General features: G+C 52.2%; 8 protein-coding genes across 8 annotated transcripts; 4 read left to right on the top strand and 4 right to left on the bottom strand.

The window, feature by feature from the left end:
* Positions 1-103: 103 nt before the first annotated feature.
* Positions 104-2,435, top strand: AFUA_2G12700 (uncharacterized protein; the record flags this gene model as incomplete). The annotated part of the gene is made up of 2 exons (XM_077804176.1): positions 104-1,900; positions 1,947-2,435. 2 exons carry the CDS (start codon positions 104-106, stop codon positions 2,073-2,075), a joined length of 1,926 nt encoding a protein of 641 aa, XP_077660338.1. The 3' UTR covers positions 2,076-2,435.
* A 165-nt stretch (positions 2,436-2,600) lies between these two features.
* AFUA_2G12690 (uncharacterized protein) lies at positions 2,601-2,987 on the bottom strand (the record flags this gene model as incomplete). The annotated part of the gene is made up of 2 exons (XM_750507.1): positions 2,601-2,934; positions 2,983-2,987. 2 exons carry the CDS (start codon positions 2,985-2,987, stop codon positions 2,601-2,603), a joined length of 339 nt encoding a protein of 112 aa, XP_755600.1.
* A 777-nt stretch (positions 2,988-3,764) lies between these two features.
* On the top strand, positions 3,765-5,080 carry AFUA_2G12680 (uncharacterized protein). The gene has a single exon (XM_750506.2). The coding sequence runs from the start codon at positions 4,278-4,280 to the stop codon at positions 4,833-4,835; it is 558 nt and encodes a 185-aa protein (XP_755599.1). The 5' UTR covers positions 3,765-4,277; the 3' UTR covers positions 4,836-5,080.
* A 362-nt stretch (positions 5,081-5,442) lies between these two features.
* On the bottom strand, positions 5,443-5,748 carry AFUA_2G12660 (polyprenyl synthetase family protein; the record flags this gene model as incomplete). Its single annotated transcript, XM_750505.1, has 2 exons — positions 5,443-5,614; positions 5,723-5,748. The coding sequence occupies 2 exons, from the start codon at positions 5,746-5,748 to the stop codon at positions 5,443-5,445; spliced, it is 198 nt and encodes a 65-aa protein (XP_755598.1).
* A 589-nt stretch (positions 5,749-6,337) lies between these two features.
* Positions 6,338-9,227, top strand: AFUA_2G12650 (GFA family protein). The gene is made up of 3 exons (XM_750504.2): positions 6,338-6,598; positions 6,650-7,125; positions 7,185-9,227. The coding sequence occupies exon 3, from the start codon at positions 7,657-7,659 to the stop codon at positions 8,692-8,694; it is 1,038 nt and encodes a 345-aa protein (XP_755597.1). The 5' UTR covers positions 6,338-6,598; positions 6,650-7,125; positions 7,185-7,656; the 3' UTR covers positions 8,695-9,227.
* A 1,772-nt stretch (positions 9,228-10,999) lies between these two features.
* gprD lies at positions 11,000-12,356 on the bottom strand (the record flags this gene model as incomplete). The annotated part of the gene is made up of 2 exons (XM_750503.1): positions 11,000-11,662; positions 11,763-12,356. 2 exons carry the CDS (start codon positions 12,354-12,356, stop codon positions 11,000-11,002), a joined length of 1,257 nt encoding a protein of 418 aa, XP_755596.1.
* Positions 12,357-15,421: 3,065 nt separating this feature from the next.
* On the top strand, positions 15,422-15,880 carry aspf13 (allergenic cerato-platanin Asp F13; the record flags this gene model as incomplete). Its single annotated transcript, XM_750502.1, has 1 exon — positions 15,422-15,880. The coding sequence occupies one exon, from the start codon at positions 15,422-15,424 to the stop codon at positions 15,878-15,880; it is 459 nt and encodes a 152-aa protein (XP_755595.1).
* A 204-nt stretch (positions 15,881-16,084) lies between these two features.
* Positions 16,085-17,847, bottom strand: AFUA_2G12610 (NADPH-adrenodoxin reductase; the record flags this gene model as incomplete). Its single annotated transcript, XM_750500.2, has 3 exons — positions 17,502-17,847; positions 17,006-17,440; positions 16,085-16,957 (listed from the first exon to the last, which is right to left on the bottom strand). The coding sequence occupies exons 1-3, from the start codon at positions 17,805-17,807 to the stop codon at positions 16,085-16,087; spliced, it is 1,614 nt and encodes a 537-aa protein (XP_755593.1). The 5' UTR covers positions 17,808-17,847.
* Between the last annotated feature and the right edge of the window lie 33 nt (positions 17,848-17,880).

Raw genomic sequence — 17,880 nt, 5'->3', positions numbered from 1 at the left:
GAGCTTAGTTCGACTAGCCACGGACTACATATATAAGCCCATCATCCCCCGCAACACGATCATTTCTCTGGGATTCCTCCGTGCCCCCAAGCGAAGCCGCAAAATGCGCCTCTTCAACGCCACCTCCCACCAACTCACCGACTTCGTCGAGACCATCCCGCCCTACGCCATCCTCTCCCACCGATGGCAGGACGAGGAGGTCCTCTTCCAAGACATCGTGTCGGGCACGGCACGCACCAAAAAGGGGTACGAGAAAATCTCGCAATGCTGCGCACAGGCCCTCCGCGACAATCTGGGGTATATCTGGGTCGATACGTGCTGCATCGACAAGACCAGCAGCGCGGAGCTCTCGGAGGCGCTGAACTCGATGTATGAGTGGTATCAGAACGCGGAGGTGTGCTACGCTTATCTGTGCGACGTGGATGTGGCTGATACGTCGGACGGCGAAGTGCCGTCGGAAGGAGGAAGAAGCAGTGGCGGGGGGTTCGGAGGCAGTGTCTGGTTCACGCGCGGCTGGACGCTGCAGGAGCTCCTTGCGCCGGCGCGGGTCGAATTCTTCAATGCGGATTGGCACCCGCTCGGCGCCAAGGCGGAGCTGAAGAGCATCATCGCTGGGATTACCGGCATCCCCGAGGCGGTGCTGGACGGGACGCGCCGGCCACAAGAGCTGAGCGTCGCGCAGCGGATGTCGTGGGCGTCGCAGCGGGTGACGACCAAAGTCGAGGATATGGCGTATAGCCTGCTCGGCCTGTTCGAGATCAACATGCCGATGCTGTACGGGGAGGGCAAGCGGGCGTTTATCCGGCTGCAGGAGGAGATTATGAGGCAGTCGGATGACCAGACGCTGTTTGCGTGGACGAGGTCGTCGGGTTCGAGTTCGTCGCCGGCGGATGCTGAGACGACCTACCATGGGCTGCTGGCGCAGTCGCCGGCGGACTTTCGAGACAGCGGCGAGTTCGTGCAGTCGCAGCAAAGGTTCAACCGGAGTCCGTTCTCCGTGACGAACATGGGGATCAGTATTGAGCTGGCTGTGGTGCACTGGACGATGGACAGGTACCTCGCGGCGCTGGACTGCGAGATGCAGAGCAAGAAGAGCCGGGTGGGGATCTTCCTCGCGCCGCTGCCGGAAAACAACCAATATGCGAGGGTGATGGGCGCTGGAGACCACCTGCCGACATTGCCGGCCGACGTGAAGTCCGAGTATCGCAAGGTCTACGTGAGACAGAGAATCGCAGGGACCCCAAGGCCCCCGGAGCGCATGTACGGGTTCTGGCTGCGGCAGTTTCCCCCGGTTTGGAAGGGCCCTCACTCTCAATTCGAGGTGACGGCGTACCACCCCTGGGACGAAACAGAGCGCAAGCTCTGCATCCCGCCGGGGAAACGGGGCACCGCGGGAATCATCAGATACTCCATGCGCCAGGACCGCGTCGTGAACCTGCGCGTCGGATTCGACGCCATGCTGAACCCCGTGGTCCAGTTTGGTGGCTCTCTCATGACCGACGCTCGGTTCCGAGCGCGCGATCCCCATGCCTTCGAAGCGCAGATGGCGGACGACTGGATGGACAAACGGAGGGAGTGCGTTTTCATCGGAGACAGGAACCACGGCCTCAACGTGAACGACGGGATGATCCGCATCCTGGTCCTGGACGAGGTCGTCCAGGGACAGCCAATGTGGGTGGTCTACATCGCGGAGCCGGAAAACGGAGCCTGGCACAAAGACTGCGTCTGCGACGGATGCCAGCTGACGGTGTTTGGGACGCGATATCGATGCCAGTCATGTCCTGGATTTGACTACTGTTCCGACTGCTTCCCGAACGCGAAGCACACGCACCCCGGCCATGAATTCCTCGAGGACAAGCCTGTTTGGCATGCTGGAGTGTACTGCGACTGGTGTGCTGAGGTGAGTATGCTGCTTTCCTTGTCTTCTGCGTTGGCTGACTCCACAGGGGATATATGGCCCGCGGTATAAATGCAATGACTGCGCAGACTTTGATCTCTGCGGTTACTGCATGAAAGAATCGGAAACGATTCATCCCAGACACCGGTTCTCTGAAATTGACCGTCCTGAAGGTTAACTTCGTGAGACCGTGTCAAGGACAGAACAGTGTCGATCAGTTCGCTCTACATATTACGAAAGACGCCAGCGCATATAGCCGGCGAGCTTTAAGAGAGCCTCGCAAGGAGCGCGACTTAGATGTATCTACATTCTTGCCAAGGGTGCTGCCAGCAACAGAGACAAGGTCGACTTCGCTTAGATGATACGAGTAGACGTATAAGGACCGGTGTGTCATAGGATTAGATAGAGAAGAATACAGGCGCCTTAGCTGCCGACCTTCTACAAAGTCCACCGTTATCAGCCAAACCGATCTCTCGCAACAGCAAGCAAAACGTGCTAATACCCTCTACACAACCTAAGACATCGGTCGAGAGGCCCCGGCAACACTAATCATCCGCAACCTCCGTCTCACTCCAAGGACACTCCACATCCACACCCCACAAATCCCTAGACAGCTGGCGAGGCGCAGACCAATCATGCTCCCAATCACCATCCGAGCTGTCAGCGCCGTCAGCTTACTCCAACCGACCATGATCTGCCATCCTCACCTCAAGCAAACACAGGTCGGAGCCAGCACAGCCGCCCGGAGCAAGATACACGCAACCACCTCGTCATATGGCTTCCGAGCCGTCTTGATGAACGAAAATCCGGCGTTGCCGTGTCGGTCCAAACAGAGAGGCTCGTGTCCGTCGTCTCCGACCCCGTTGAGGTGTATTCCCTGCTTTACGTCGATGATGGGTGGGCCGGCGTCGAAGTCAGGACCGCCAATAGGGATACTGGCGCTGTCGATGTTTTTTTGCGCGTCCTCGACGAGCTGCGGCCAGGCGGTTTGCCATTCGCGGCTGGACGTGTTGTCGACGGTGTAGTAGTGGGTGTATCTGTTGCTTGTCAGTACATCATGATGTGTATGGTGTTTGTTCACATACCCCATCTTCGATGTGTCTCGCTGTAAGTTGTCAGGGGTGAAAGTGACAGATCTCAGGTGAAAAAGATGCAGATAAAGCGGTGTTGAGATGCGAGTGTCAATGAGCGCATGATGATCCTGACATTCTGCAGGTGCTGTCTATGACTTGGGCATACCAGGAAGGAGTGTCGTTCATGCACCTGCACAGTATCGATCATTCACTCTCTTCATCTAGCAATGACAACAATAGCAATTGCGTGCGCTTGTCCCAGTTGAAAGTACTATGGCATTCCTGCAGCGTAATTGCAGCGTGCGCTCGAAGGAGTTGACCATCATAGAGGCTGACTGCCGTGCCTCCCACGCGTCGCAGTATGACCTGAACTTTTCCTCGACGACCAGACAGCTATATTATCATCTACGACGTGCATCTCAGGGCTAATTTAATAGGCTATGGAGTTTGTGTGCTATCAGCAGCATACCCTGTCATGCCTACATTTGCAGCGTGTACAGTGGCATACAATCCGACTTGGTCCATTATCCCACAAAGACCATCAGCAACGATTGTGCTCAGTCCATCATCTAACATACAATGTAGAGACCAAGAGAATATGCATACAGAGAATATGCATACAAATCATCAGAGGCTGAATAGATTAGTAGATGCGTGGGTTCATCATTCCACCCCAAGATATTGCTTAACCCCGTAGACGGAAGCTGGTGGTCTATTTCTGTCGTGGCGGAATCAGACAACGCATCGCCTCAATCTTCTCTCTTCCCGAAAATCAAGTGCCGGAGGAATCTCACCACTCAATAGGACGGCTGCAGCTGAGACATGCGTGACCAAGGGAGCGACACGTGCAGCGACAGCCTGGAATACGAAGGCCAAGGAGACATGTCTCAGCTCTGACGTACATCAAGTCAGCTGTCGGGACAGGATTGCAGACAACCCACCAGATTTGGTACCTTCGAGTCAGGTGAAATGGATTGAGTTCCGAGGCAGATGCTTCTGTGTGGGTGCCATCTGGCATGCATGAAACACCACCATTAGAGAACATGGCCTAAGCGACCTGCTGTTCTGGATGGCCTCGAGGCTCAGAGGCTGGAAGACGCGAGATCTGAATCTGTGGTCATACAAGCCGATATACTGTCTGCCGTGGAGCACAATGTAGTGAGCTCATAGTCAATCCCTAACTGTGGACCGAGTTGCCATCACGCATATAAGGGTCCTCCTGTCCCTACATCTAGCGCATCAACATTCCGCGCATACATACCATCAGAACTTCAATATCACACATTTTCAAAGCAACAAGCTACACCATGCGCTTCCTCACATCCATCACCCCCCTCGTCTCCCTCCTCCCTCTCATCCACGCCCTCCCCAGCCCCACCAGCTGCACCACCGTCACCCCGGACATCGCCCGCGTCTCTGAAGCGGACCCAGTAGCCTCCTACCTCCCCGGCTTCCGCATCTCGCAACAAGCCGGCGGCACCAACAAGGAAGACATGTTCGTCGAATTCAACATCACCGCTGGCAGCTGGGGCTGCTCGCTCTCCTCCTTCTTCCCCGCCGGCACGCCGGTCACCACCTCCGGAGCCGCCGCGCCCGTCGAGATCTTCGCCGTGAACGGCCCCCTCAGCCGGTCTCCGCACGGCATCGACGTGTCCTGGGCGTACTGTCCGGCACCCGGGGCGCTGGTCGGGAGTACCGCCTTTGAGTCGGATCCCAACGAGGCGCGGACGCGGTTCGTGAATAGTTTCTCGTGCACGGATAAGATGACGTATCGGTTGAGCATTGCCTCGTGGTACAAGCAGGCGGCGAGTGTGGAGTTTGCGCAGGGGCCGGGGGTTGGTCTGAGGATGACTCACAACTGTTAACTTTGCATTCAGAGGGAGGCCGGTTGGACAGTGGAGGACGTGAGGTTCTTGGATGCGTTGTTCTTTCATGGCACCTGATAATGAAACAGCCCGTATGCAGCTTTTCGTCCCGTGTTTCTGGGAATGTAATTCGCTTTGTGAGCAGGCTGCACAGTACCAAGTAATGTGTCTATGGTGAGGCATCTACTGCGTAGATCTACAGCCTCACCTGTTAGATATTCAACGAGGCCTTCTTGCTCTCAGCCGATATCACTTGCTCTGTTACCTTCACTCATCACAAAGAACGCTGTGATAACCTAGTACTGCGCTTCCCTGGCGACTTCAGAAGCATTCTGATCAGCCAGTCATCAGCTGGTAGAATACGGACGGGAGAACCTCATATCTCATTTCAATGGACAATCCGGCATGAAGTTACCTGGTATAGTGGAATACAGAGTATAAGCTGGGGAGTATTGGCTTCCGTCCCGAGAAATAGTTGTTAACTTCTGATGAAGACGGCTTTTGTGCTACGATCTCCTTACAAGAGTTCGAGGAGGACTATGAGCATCCGGGATTATAGTAGTCCGATATGCAGTCTGCGTCGAGGCCGGTGGATGATGTCTACAAGCTATAGTTTCAACATGAGCATCGAACAATCGGGCCCAAGATGCTCAAGAGTATACCTCACGGCCTCCGCATGCAGAAACGTGGCGGCGTTGACGGTCTGTCCGAGTCCGAATTTGAGATGTGCAGCGGGCTTACCCCGGCGAAGGGTGGAACCATCCTCGATATCATTCAATCTGTAGCATGAGCGAGTTGGCTTATTCTAGTTGGGTGGACATTCCCTCAGTCGCAGGCCCTGCATGTAAGCAATGAGCCCATAAGCTTGTCCGGTCCAGGTTAGCGACTCCCTGAACCCGAGAGTTCGAGGCATCGCTCGCCTCGACGGGGGAGGCTGTTCATTTGGGCCTGGAGGATCTGAGTAAAGGTAGCTGTATGAAAGGTCAAGAAAGTCTCATCTTGGCTAGGAATATCGGTTGATGCTTGATATTTTCCAGAAACCCTGTAGACTCGAGGACTGGGTTTCTTATCAAGTCTGTCCCTGCTGAGAAAGCAATCCAGCGTCTCCAATCTGGCAGTTAACGATTGGCTGCACCGACGTGTTACGCTGGATATACATGTCCCTCCACGTTAATCATTATTCAGAGGTGATGAAGTCAGAACAACGATTGTCCGGACGCCTTGTAGCCGCTAGGGGTGGTATGTGTCGATATGTGATTGTGGCTTGCTTGCGGGACTTCACTGGACTGAGGGGCCATCGGGCACAGATTGATCTGCAAGAGGTCTGCAGGAGATGTCTTTGTGCCTAGAAATATCGACCTGTCAACTCTTAAACCACTCACCGGAGAAGGCTAAGAACGTGTCTAGACACTATTCGTAGCAGCTTGGAAACAATAGTCAGACTGCACCAGGTGACTCGGTGCTATTCAGCATGCACTGAGTCTAGTCATCTACCTGATTTCTTGATTTAAACACTTGTATATTCCTAATGAACAGAAAAGAAGACAGCTCCTGATACTCAAGCGCTCAGACAACGACTGTTGTAAGGGATTGTGAAGCTTATGCGCAACCACAGATACGGACAGTCCTTCTCTCTTCCCTGTGACGAGTCTAATTCCAGTGAATAAAAATGGGGACTCACCATGGCTCCCGTTGCCAATTTCACATTCAATTTTCAGCCAATTGTGAGCGCTAAAGCATCATGATAGACTGCCTCAAAACCAGTATTCCCTTCCTGAATCTCGATCTCTCGCGAAGAGCTAAGCAAGAAAAAGCACCCGGTATACGTCAACCCCCGTTTCGAGAAAAAGTGCGACGCGTATATGGACGAGCTTTTCGACACCTGGGAGCTCGCGTTGAATGTGGACGATCCATACCTAGACCCAGCATTTTGCTAGGTTTGGCATCAAGTGTCACAATCTCCTTCAAGTGTCGTCCTTTGACGAGGCCCATATGCCACTAAATGCTTTCGCAAAACGCCTCATGCGAGATTACAGGATTACGCAATCAATCAATCAATCAATCAATCAATCGATCAATCAATCAATCAATCAATCAATCAATCAATCAATCAGGATAACGAAGAAACTATGGGCTGACATAGACCCAATAAAGCTTTCCGAGATCTCCTCCCCGTCGATCAGGCCGAAAATATGTGCCTGGCAATTCGGGTCGCCGTCAGGGGATACAAGAGGACGACAAGCGACAGACGGCAAGTTACGATTAGGCAAATATCTGATTGGAAGAAAGCGTATGAAGCCCATCTATCTTCTCGCGACAGGTGGCTGAGAGGCTTCCTACTCCATTTAGTGATTTCGCAGATGGAATCAATAGATTTATTGACGATGAATCATGCATTCTAAGATTGGTACGCCAATGATGCCTGGAACCAGGCAAGCCACAGGACAAATTCCTATGAACTTCGACTCCATCTGTGAGTAACTTTAGCGAGAACTCAAAGACCTTTGAGTTCATTTGAGGTTGATGGTCTCATTGTTCATGATAAAGCGGAGATGTGATATTGACAGGAATACCTGGGAGCGCATTGTCGGGCACCGTTTAGGGCATGGTACCGAACCCTCGATGCTTCAGGCGGAGCGACCGAATATCTATAATCTATCAGCGCCGCTTATATGCGGACAAATAACCCAGTTGAATTTGCCCCCAAACAAGCGATGGCTTCTGGATACGAAGTCACCTGATAACAGACATATAAATCTTCCCTGTTGCTGTCCACCCCCTCATTGTCCAAAACCCCCGCATCGCGAGGCTCTTAACCAGAATGTCGACTGCATCCAAGATTCTAACAGCACAGTGTCACTGCAAATCAGTGCACTTCAATATCGCCATCCCTGTAGCATCCCTGCCCCTGCCAGTCCACCTCTGCCACTGCAATACCTGCCGTTACCACCATGGAACCCTCTGCGTCCTCCATGCCCCGCTTCCATCCGGCGTAAGGCCAGATTTTGTAGCACCATCGAGCATGGCAAGTATAACTGCCTATATCCGGCCCGGGTCGCTAGGAAAGCGATACTTCTGCAGTACATGTGGTTGCCAAATTGGCGCTGAACTGATGCAAACTGGTGACTGGGTGATCTCAACCGCCATCTTCGACGTCAACCGTGATGAGACGGGGATCTGGGATATCAAAAAGCATACATATACCGAGCCGACGCTGGATGGCGGGTTAGCGGAGTGGCTGCCACGAACGGGGGAGAAGGAGATGACCGTGTGGAATCCGCCAGACGACACGATCGATCATCCGCAAGAAATCGACGGGAAACTGCTGGCGCAATGCGACTGCGGAGGCGTCTCATTCCAATTCTCCCGTCCGACCCAGGAAATCCTCGACGACCCAGAGATGAGACGCAAGTGGGTATCGCCCGTCGATGAGTCGAAATGGATCGCTTGTCTGGATGCTTGCGATACGTGCCGACTCACGGACGGGGTTCATGTGACAGCCTGGACGTTTATCCCGAAGAAACTCATCACGCCGCCGATCCCGGATGATCTACTCCTCGGTTCGTCCAAAGGCTATGTCTCCAGCAAGGGCGTGCGGAGGACGTTTTGCGGTACTTGCGGCGCGACGGTCTTTTACTACTGCGATGGACGGGAGGAAATCGTGGACGTGGCGATCGGACTTCTGCGGGCGCCGGAGGGTGCCAGAGCGGAGAACTGGCTGACCTGGAGGACGAAGCGAATGGCCTTCCCGGAGGACGGAATGCGGTATGATTCTGCGTTCACTGAGTCGCTACGACAAGGATTCGAGGAGTGGGGGAAGCGGAAGCATGGAGACTTGCTTGAGATTACCATCGCATAGAATAGTATGACTCGAAGTAGGAGGTGTCAATCGAAAGTCGCCGAAAAAGGACTGCCACCGGTGGTTAGTCCCCCTCGACCGTCGTGATACTTCCACCCTCTGCTCCCTGCTCCATTGCCCTTCTCTCCGTGCAAGCTACATGACTTTTGTTGTTGGAAGTTGGCCACCGAGTACGTGCTACTTTCCAGTCAGTAGCCTTTACCTCTGAATCGGATCTTGGGATTTCCTCCTATAGTCCCGATCGACGGCCCAATAGTACAGCAACTTTATTCTGCTCCACTACCGTGATCACAGCATGGTTAGGACGCCATGCTGCATATTATAGAAGCAATAGCAGATTTGAATCAACTCTACAAAAAAAAGGAACTTGAGGAGACAGCTTCCGCCATGATGCAGTCAGGCTTGAGTATACTCCAGAGTCCAGGCATTGTGAGCATTGTAAATATGTACTACCTCACGTCTAATATTCCCTACTAGCTAAGGAAGCAAAGAAAATAGGACAGAAGTGCCTACATTTTTTAAGATACTTCGACGGTGAATAGTCTTGACATTTTCAAAATGTATTACTGGCACTCCTATTCAACCCATGGCTTATATTCAGTAACTCGCTTTGATAGTGAATAGAGATACTTCAACGAGTCTTGTAAGTCCTGGTCCATGCATACATACCCTGATCTCCCTCTGTCTAACTCTCTTTCATTGTACATCTTTCCACGTAGTCATCCATTTTGCAGTCCCAAAAGACTCGATTTCAGCTCTTTGCCTGATGGCCTCTGCGCTGTGAAGAACGGTGTTCTTCTTTACAGAAGGTTCTCTATACAACGAAACACCTCCACACTGATCATGCATCCTGCTTTGTGGCTTTTGGTATCGCTGCGGTATCAGGCAGTGGCCTGGCCTGGCATTGCCACGTCGAACTGATAAAAACTCTCGTCCACTACCAGAGCCAATTTGCCGTACCCACCACGGTCCCACTGTTCAGCGATAGCACCTCTTGCCTCTGACCAGGTAAGCTTGACATCCGGAGAAGAACAGGTTCACGAGGACATTGACTAAGTATATAGTTCGCTGCAACCACCAACTTCCATATCCCGACAACTCTTCCGAACTCTTTCCCTTCCTCTGTGAATGGCCCCTGAATGGCCCTTTCTGTTGTAAATAATCTGTTTACTAATTATCAAAACAGACAGGGCCCTGGAGCACCTGACACTCGCCCAGGATAACTCAACCGCCAGTCGGGAGGAGTTCTGGAGCTCCGGAAAAGCGGTATATGTACCTCACTATCAACATAATTGAGTGATGTGGTTTCATTGGACACACAATCAATGAAGAATGTCCCCCCACCTTGGGTATGGAGCTCACGGTCAGGGTAAGTTATCCATGCCCACAGTCTCAGAAATAAGCAATTGCTGATTGATTCCGTTTGTGAAAGCCGCCACCTCTCCATCCTTTCGCCGCCTTTCCGCCCGTACTCGGCCGGGTCGATGATCGCGCTGCAACCTTAGGTCCAGCTTCAGTCCAGAGCTACCTGGCTAGGTTATAGAAAGCAGAAGCAGCGCACGGTGTTTCAGCCGACCGTGTGGCATATCCCACATTGGAATGAGGAGCAGGGGATGCTCCAGGTATGGTTTTGGGAAAGGAGAGGAATGAGGACGGTCTTGTCAAGTCAATCCGAGGATCCTGAGGAAGGGAGAGGCCATATTGAAGAGGCCTCCGGAAAGGGGATTATCTACTCCGGACTTATTTCTGCAGTATCTATAATCTGTCTGGTGTCTTGCGATGCCATTTGCGCTGCTTAGAGTTTCGGTCTGATTGGCTCTCGGACTACCTTTACAACTATTAGGACATATCTTGTGGTACAGTTTTCTCCTCTCCTCTAATGGTGGTAATGTACAGCCGATGTTCTTAGGGCTTCGATCATCACCTGAGTCAGCCCCCCCCCCGACCAGCGATCGGACCCTCGAGTCATGAACAAAGTAACGCCGAATGGCCCCCATACTCAAATCAGACATATCCCCGTTACAGAGCCATAGACTGGACTTGATGGATGACAAACTACTCCAAATCTCTGTAATTTGCAATGATCATCCTGAGTGACTTGCACCGACGGCCTTGTTCCTGCACCCAGCACATGCAAGCCTTCAAAGAACCTCGAAGCAGGACGAAGATTCGCTAAGGCATGAATATGTGTGATTAAGGGTTTGTGGAGCCTAAATCAAACATACATCATCATCCAAAATCTCCAGACATTAAACAGTATCTAACGAAGGGAAAAGTGTGGTTGTAATGAACGAAGTAGGACGATTTATCGACTAAGTCGATTGGGCTTGCGTAATGCCTGCTCCGGCTCTGCGGCTTCGTGCGTGATCTCGATAGTCGTTTCTTGGTACACGCCGTGGGCCATATGGCCCAGCTCCATGGCGGCGCCTTTCGGGCCTTTCGGCACAATGTCTTCTGTCGAGTCGCCGCGGTCATCGAGCACCGTATCGTTGATGCTCTGCATCCCGCGGCGGAGGCGAGACTTGACCCGAGACTTCTTGCTCTCGGGGCCCGCCACGGTGGTGCTGACGTGCGTGTTGTACAGGTTCGAGCCCGTGTGCGCGTAGTAGCGATCCGACGTGCTGACCTCGGTGTCCAGGAGCAGATGCCGCCGGGTCAAGGTGTACACGACGACATCCACAAGTCCGGATAGAGCCATGAGGGCACCGGCGGCGGCAAAGTATTCCTTGCTGGGAACGACATGTCGGGCCGTCGACATTCGCCCTTCAGCCAGAGGCAGGGAGAGAAGAACGTATACCAGAGGATAGATAACCATGTACACCACGACTCGGTTCAAGCGGTTGAGGCTTTCCTGGTGGTTCTGTCGAAGGGCCGCCGCTTGTTTCATCTGACGCCGGAGGTAGAAAAACATGATGCCGTACAGAAGGATGGTGCCAAATTCGGAAAGGAAAATCCATACATAGTGTCCCTAGAGTCGCTCATCTTGGGCTTGTGGGCTGAGCCAGCACTATTGAGAGTCAGTACGCCCAATTTCCATTCATCGTCACGGTAGTCACTGAAAAACTCACCCAGCCGGCTTCCGAAATCACAGAGGTCCTTGAGCCGTACAATCCGACGGCAATCAATCCGAGCAGAATGATAAAGGCCCAGAGCCCAACGACACACCAGACAAACGTCGTATATGGTAATTGTCGCCCACGTAGCACAACTGCACCGGTATGTATCGCAATGGCCAACACGAATAGACCACTTCCTGGATCTGCGGTCTGAATCCACCACCCTTGCAGAACGCAAGCCGCACTTGGATAATTTACACCGCCACGGGCGAACCAGTGCAGGCAGAGCAAGAAGGCCGTCGCTTGTTGGATGTCAACGAGAAGGAGATTATAGATGAGCAAGACGTATTGATTGTGCGCAAGAGGACGCTTGTGGTAACGCTGCCAGAAAATGAATCGGTACGTGAGGAACGAAATGAGCGAGAATGTAACGATCCACGAGCAGAGAGCGACTGCTCCTATTGCAATGAAGCCCGCCCGAAGGCTCCCCATCAGAGGCTCGTCAGCGAATGTCGGCGGCTGAGCTTCCTGAGAACGAGAGGTGAGGTACGGTTTGTCGCCATTCTCGCTTCGCAACAGGAGCAGCGTTCGAACCAAGCTAGTCATCCTCGTTTATCATCGCCCGTTCAAGGCCGGTTGGTGATGCGGTCGTTGAGAAAGACGCCAGACTGATGGAGTTCGGCAAGTAGGTTCCTGGTTCCTAGCATGACAGGTACCCCTGGCTCTAATATGGGACTTCTCGACCACGTCAAGGCGAAAGCTTTTTGATTACCTTGGCTTACGCCCAGCGAGTTAGGCCGATGGGTCAAGAACCTGGGAGAACCATGGTCTTGAGTTTTCGTTCCATTTCGGTCCAATTCGCTAGACAAGCGAGAAGTGATGCTTTAGGGATGAATCTAGCCTAGGGTATTCTCAAAAGCACCTGCCTGTTGAGGGCTACATGGCATGGGATAGTTTCCCAGCAGTCGAGGAGACAAGACATTGCGAGATCCGCAAGAGGGGCAATATGGCTCTGTTGTCTCCACAAGCGATCCACCACACAGCGGTCTCGAGCCGACGACATTCCAGATACAGTAGATATCAGATAGATAGTGCTATCCGACATGTCGGAAACAAGCCATGTCCATTTTTGCAGAGCTGTCTGGGCGCAAAACATGTGGCGTTCGGCTGGGGGTCAAAGCACCCTTTGACCTGCTTATAGGGTAAATTGAGGCGTAAATGACCTGCGTGGCAGCGAGCATGATGGCTTTCCTGGTGAGCATAGGCTGGTCCCTTTTACCATGGGCTGGACCCAACACAGTGGTAGTCTTGGTGATCAGCAAAATAGTCCTGACTCTGCATGGTGCCAGACTGCCAGTGGCAACATCAAATTCTCCACGGAAGAGCACGAGCAAAAGTCAAAATGGTAGATATATATAACCTAGGTAATACCGAGCACGTTTTCCTAGCGAATCGGGTTGAAAATTGCAACTGGCAGTCGGGGAGATACCTATCGATCTGCATTACTATTGAATGCAGAGATGATCTCTCAAGTCTTGTTCGAAAGAATTCGTGCGAAGAACACAGGACGTTCAAAATCTGCCTTTCGAGATCCTCACGTCTCAAGGTTCGACCAGACCGTACTACTAGCAGACAATGTGGAGTGGTAGGTTGCCACTTCTTTCAAAACAGCTCCGCTTCAGCCAATTCTGGTGTTGCACAGGCCAATGAAGACAAGAAGCCCTTGCGATATTATGCCTGTACGGAGTACGCTTTTAGGAATTGTGCCTTACGAGAATGGAGACACCCATCAGCAATTGAACTGGCGAGGCTAGGACATCCAATGAAGTTACAATTTAGGAAAAGAATCATGAACAGAGGCTAGATGACAAGCAAACGGTTCCACTTACTCCATTGGGATAATGTAATGGAGATACCCAGAGGTAGATTAGGACAACTAACGGCTCCAAAGCTTGTGGGTTAGGATTTGATGTGTTTCCGTGGAATCGAACGTTTAGGATAGTAGACCGGCAGGGTCCGGTCAAGGCCCGTCGAAAGCTTAAATCTGTCCGTAAGCTGATCATCTCCCCCTGATTTGAGTCAGGAGAACTGCATGTTTATTCGGGAAAACAGCTTCAAGTCCAAGTTTTGACTAGATACCGACAAATGGCCGCAACCAAGGAAAACGTTGCGGAGATTCGCCGTGGATCCAACAATCTCATCTCGAATCTGGATCGAGAAAGCCTCAACGAACAACGACGCACTGGCGTTACATAGGCTTGGAGGCTGGTACTAGCGCTTAGCATGCAAAAGACATGTTTGTTCAGAGTTTGCGTGGGGAAGAGATTTTCGATTGATTTGACGACGTCGGTCCAGAGAAACATCTAGAATGGAAATCCATTGATCCGGTCGGCAAATACTGTTTCCGCATTAATGAGAGTAATAAACCCATCTATATCGACTTAGCTCAGGTAGCCTGTCCAATATTTGTCATACTTTTGGTGCGCTCACACAAAGGCCACAAAAGTCGCTTACGGGAATGCATCTATCTTGGTGGTAGCGACTGGATCTTACCCGATCGGACGGCTTCTCAAATGTGCGTCATGTGTGATCCAATGACGATTAAGATTTTGAGAGCCTTCGATGTTGAGAGATTTCCCCAATGCCAAATGCCGATGCTCTCCTTGCCATGGACTTCAGAAGCTCGATGCCAAGGGCTATCCTGATAGCCCTTGCATCGGGTGGCGGCTTGTGTCTGAATGTATATTTAGCAACAAGCATACCACACGTGAGACCATTGCCTGTTTTGTCGCTTAGCCTCATTGATTCGGTTGTTTATGGTCTGAAAACTGGCAAACGCCGTGGAATGCTCAGCCTTAACCGGATTTCCATCGATCAAGGTTCGAACTTTAGATCCTGACGATCAATGTGGCGTCTGACGGACTGGAGGGTCAGTTCGTTGGCGTACAAGCAAGCCAGAATAGGCATGATTTATTATTGCTTGGCGATAGTGTTCGGTCTAAGCTGTCTCGTCCATCGGGATCTCCATTCATTCAACGGAGTGTATTATCAACTCAGTGCACTTTCCCGCAGTTGTGTACTTGAGAAGTGTCACAAAATGTCTCAAAACATGGACAGTGTCACCCGAGTCGGGTGGAAGTTGCTGGAAGAGGGCGAAGCTGTATGTCTCATCGCAGGGTGGACTCAACCTCATCAGATGACCAAACGTTACTCGAACGGGTGTCAGTTGCAGAGTCTTGGATCCCCGCATTTGGCACTCCACTATCATCTGTAGTACTACTGTTGTATCATGACGACGATGCCTGCACCATGTCGATCTCAGTTGCCTAGTAACTTTCTACGGCCAGCTGAGGGGGTGTCTCACTCATGTCGATTCGCGATTGATCCGGTTTCTGAGGATCGAGAGTCGGGCTTACCCATGGGTTGTGATGGGTTCTTCCAGTGTCTCTCCTCACCGGCAGGGCAGAACGACTGATCGGTTGACAGTATTTGATATCTCATTGCTAATAATAGAAAGAGGAGCAGGACAAATAAGGAAAAGAGAAGTATATAAAGCTTCACGATCCCAGATACCACAGCCTGGGAAATAGCAGCACCAAGGCATCCATCCACCCATTCTCAAGCTTCTCTATCAAGACTCTTCCCTTCACAAAGCCTCCCGTCCTCTCAAAATGAAGTTCACCACACCCATCTCTCTCATCTCCCTCTTCGTCTCCTCCGCTCTCGCGGCCCCGACGCCAGAGAACGAGGCCAGAGATGCGATTCCTGTCTCCGTGTCCTACGACCCGCGCTATGACAATGCCGGTACCTCGATGAACGACGTTTCCTGCTCCAACGGCGTCAACGGCCTTGTGACCAAGTGGCCTACCTTTGGCAGCGTGCCCGGCTTCGCTCGCATCGGTGGCGCCCCCACAATCCCCGGCTGGAACAGCCCCAACTGCGGAAAATGCTACAAGCTGCAGTATGAACAAAACACCATCTACGTTACGGCAATTGATGCCGCACCTGGCGGCTTCAACATTGCAACGAGTGCCATGGACCAGTTGACGAACGGCATGGCGGTGGAGTTGGGCAGGGTGCAGGCAACGTATGAAGAGGCCGACCCATCCCACTGTGCCTCTGGTGTATAGATGGATCGTTGGCTGCAAAGAAAGACACAGGGACAGATCAAAAGGTTTTTTCAAATTGCATATGCATAATGACTTGGCTTTCATGGCCTCTTTCAATCCTTTCGACGTGTTGATTGATGTTTAATATACAGTCCTTTAATGTCATCAGAGTGAAGGTTTCATACAATCTATATATATGTTATGTACATTCTAGAGCATTAGTCATCAAGATATAACCTCCAACATCTCTTCCACTCGTCCAAACTTATCTCGAGCTTTCCCCTTCTGCTGGCCTCGCTCCCGCTCTGCCTTGTCGATGCGTTCCCAGTCCTGCCAGGTGGTTGGCCGTAGCCCGCGCTTCTCTGCTTCGGGCCGTACACCGTCCCAGCCGAGACCGGTGCTATTGGTCGGCCCATTCAGCAAGGATCCTTTGCCGGTTTGACTCGCCTTGTCCGCAGCCAGAGTGTCAGCGGTGGTGAATGCATCGGTCATGGTGGTGGCGATGACGCCAGTTGGGCCACGCTTGACCCAACCTGCACAGTACAGCCCAGGCAGATGGGAGATCAGCGAACCGTCGGGCAATCGCTCATTACCCCCTGAAGTGGTCGGGACGGTAATTCTACCAAAACCGTCGTTGGGCAGCACCCCGCGATCAGAATCGAACTGGATGCCTAGATCTTCCAACCCAGGCAGAGGGAGAGATTTGTAGCCCACACTGCGGAAGAAAGTGTTGGCAGGTATGTCGACTTGCGCCCGCTTCCCGCTTGAGAGGTACTTTGGTGTAATCTTGGCACTAGGTGTGTGAGGATTGCTCGGATCCAGTTCATTGCGGGAGAACCTGACGGACGAGAGGCGGAAAGGATAGACAGGTGACCAATTCAGGCATTCCGGAGAAAGAAGGAAATCTAAAGACCATGACTTGCTCGCGGTATTGGGATCATTGGGCGAACCCTTTGCCAGCAGTTGCATTAATCTTTTCTGTGCCCGAGGAAGCGTGGATATAACCTCGTCTGGTGGAAAGAGGTCTCGAGGAACGGGATCAAACGACACAGAAGGCAGCTGAAGAAGCTCCCTGAGCTCTTTAATTGTAAAGGCGGCCTAAGAGCAGATTAGCATTGCATACCGTGGAAAACTTGTCCAACGTACTTGCAACGGCCCGCGACGGCCGACAACCCGAACGCGCTTGATCTTGCTCCTGACCAACTCTTCCACCGCGTACTCTGCGATATCTGTGCTTCGTAGAGTATTGATATCCGACAACAGTATCCTTGCAACATCTAGGGCAACATTTCCCTGGCCAACAATCACAGCATCCTCACCGGCTGTAAGATCCGGCGCGAGATCACGATGCTCCGGGAGGCCATTGTACCACCCCACAAACTCTCGCGCCGAGTACACGTTCCGAAGTGCATCCTCACCAGGTATACCCAACTTCTTATCTTTCGGCGCCCCGTATGCGAATAGAATGGCGTCGTAATGTGGTTTCAGCGCTTTGAGAGGGAGATTTGTGCCGAGTTCGATGTTGCCGATAAAGTTGAACCTCGGAGATGCTGCCACTTCGGTAAACTTTTCCTCGCAGTTCTATTTGCCAAAATGGAATCAACATGGTTTCCGAAGGCGTGCTTAAAGGCATTGAGCGTACCTTGACTTCCGGATGATCCGGCGCAACTCCATATCGTGCCAGGCCAAAGGGGACCGGCAGTTTCTCATACATATCTACCATGGCATCCTCGACCTTTGAGAGCAGCCTATAGGCTGCATAGAATCCAGCAGGTCCTGACCCTACAATGGCAACGCGAAACGGACGATCGGCCCGTATCGTCTGGCTCTGGTGACGGCGCTGGGCTGTCAATTGCGCCAGTGGCTGAACATGTGGGCGGTATAGCGACGCGTAACTGATCTTTGCACTGCACTGCGCGCAAAGGTAAGGAGCGCGTTTGAGATTCATCGTTATTCCATGGAACTACCCATTAGAAAGTAGCACTCTTAGAATTAGACATTCGAGATCTAGTCGGCCTCGC

The sequence above is a fragment of the Aspergillus fumigatus genome, chromosome 2 (genome assembly GCF_000002655.1).
Source record: "Aspergillus fumigatus Af293 chromosome 2, whole genome shotgun sequence".
In the NCBI taxonomy this organism is placed as follows: domain Eukaryota; kingdom Fungi; phylum Ascomycota; class Eurotiomycetes; order Eurotiales; family Aspergillaceae; genus Aspergillus; species Aspergillus fumigatus.
This window is presented reverse-complemented; position numbering and strand designations above follow the sequence as displayed.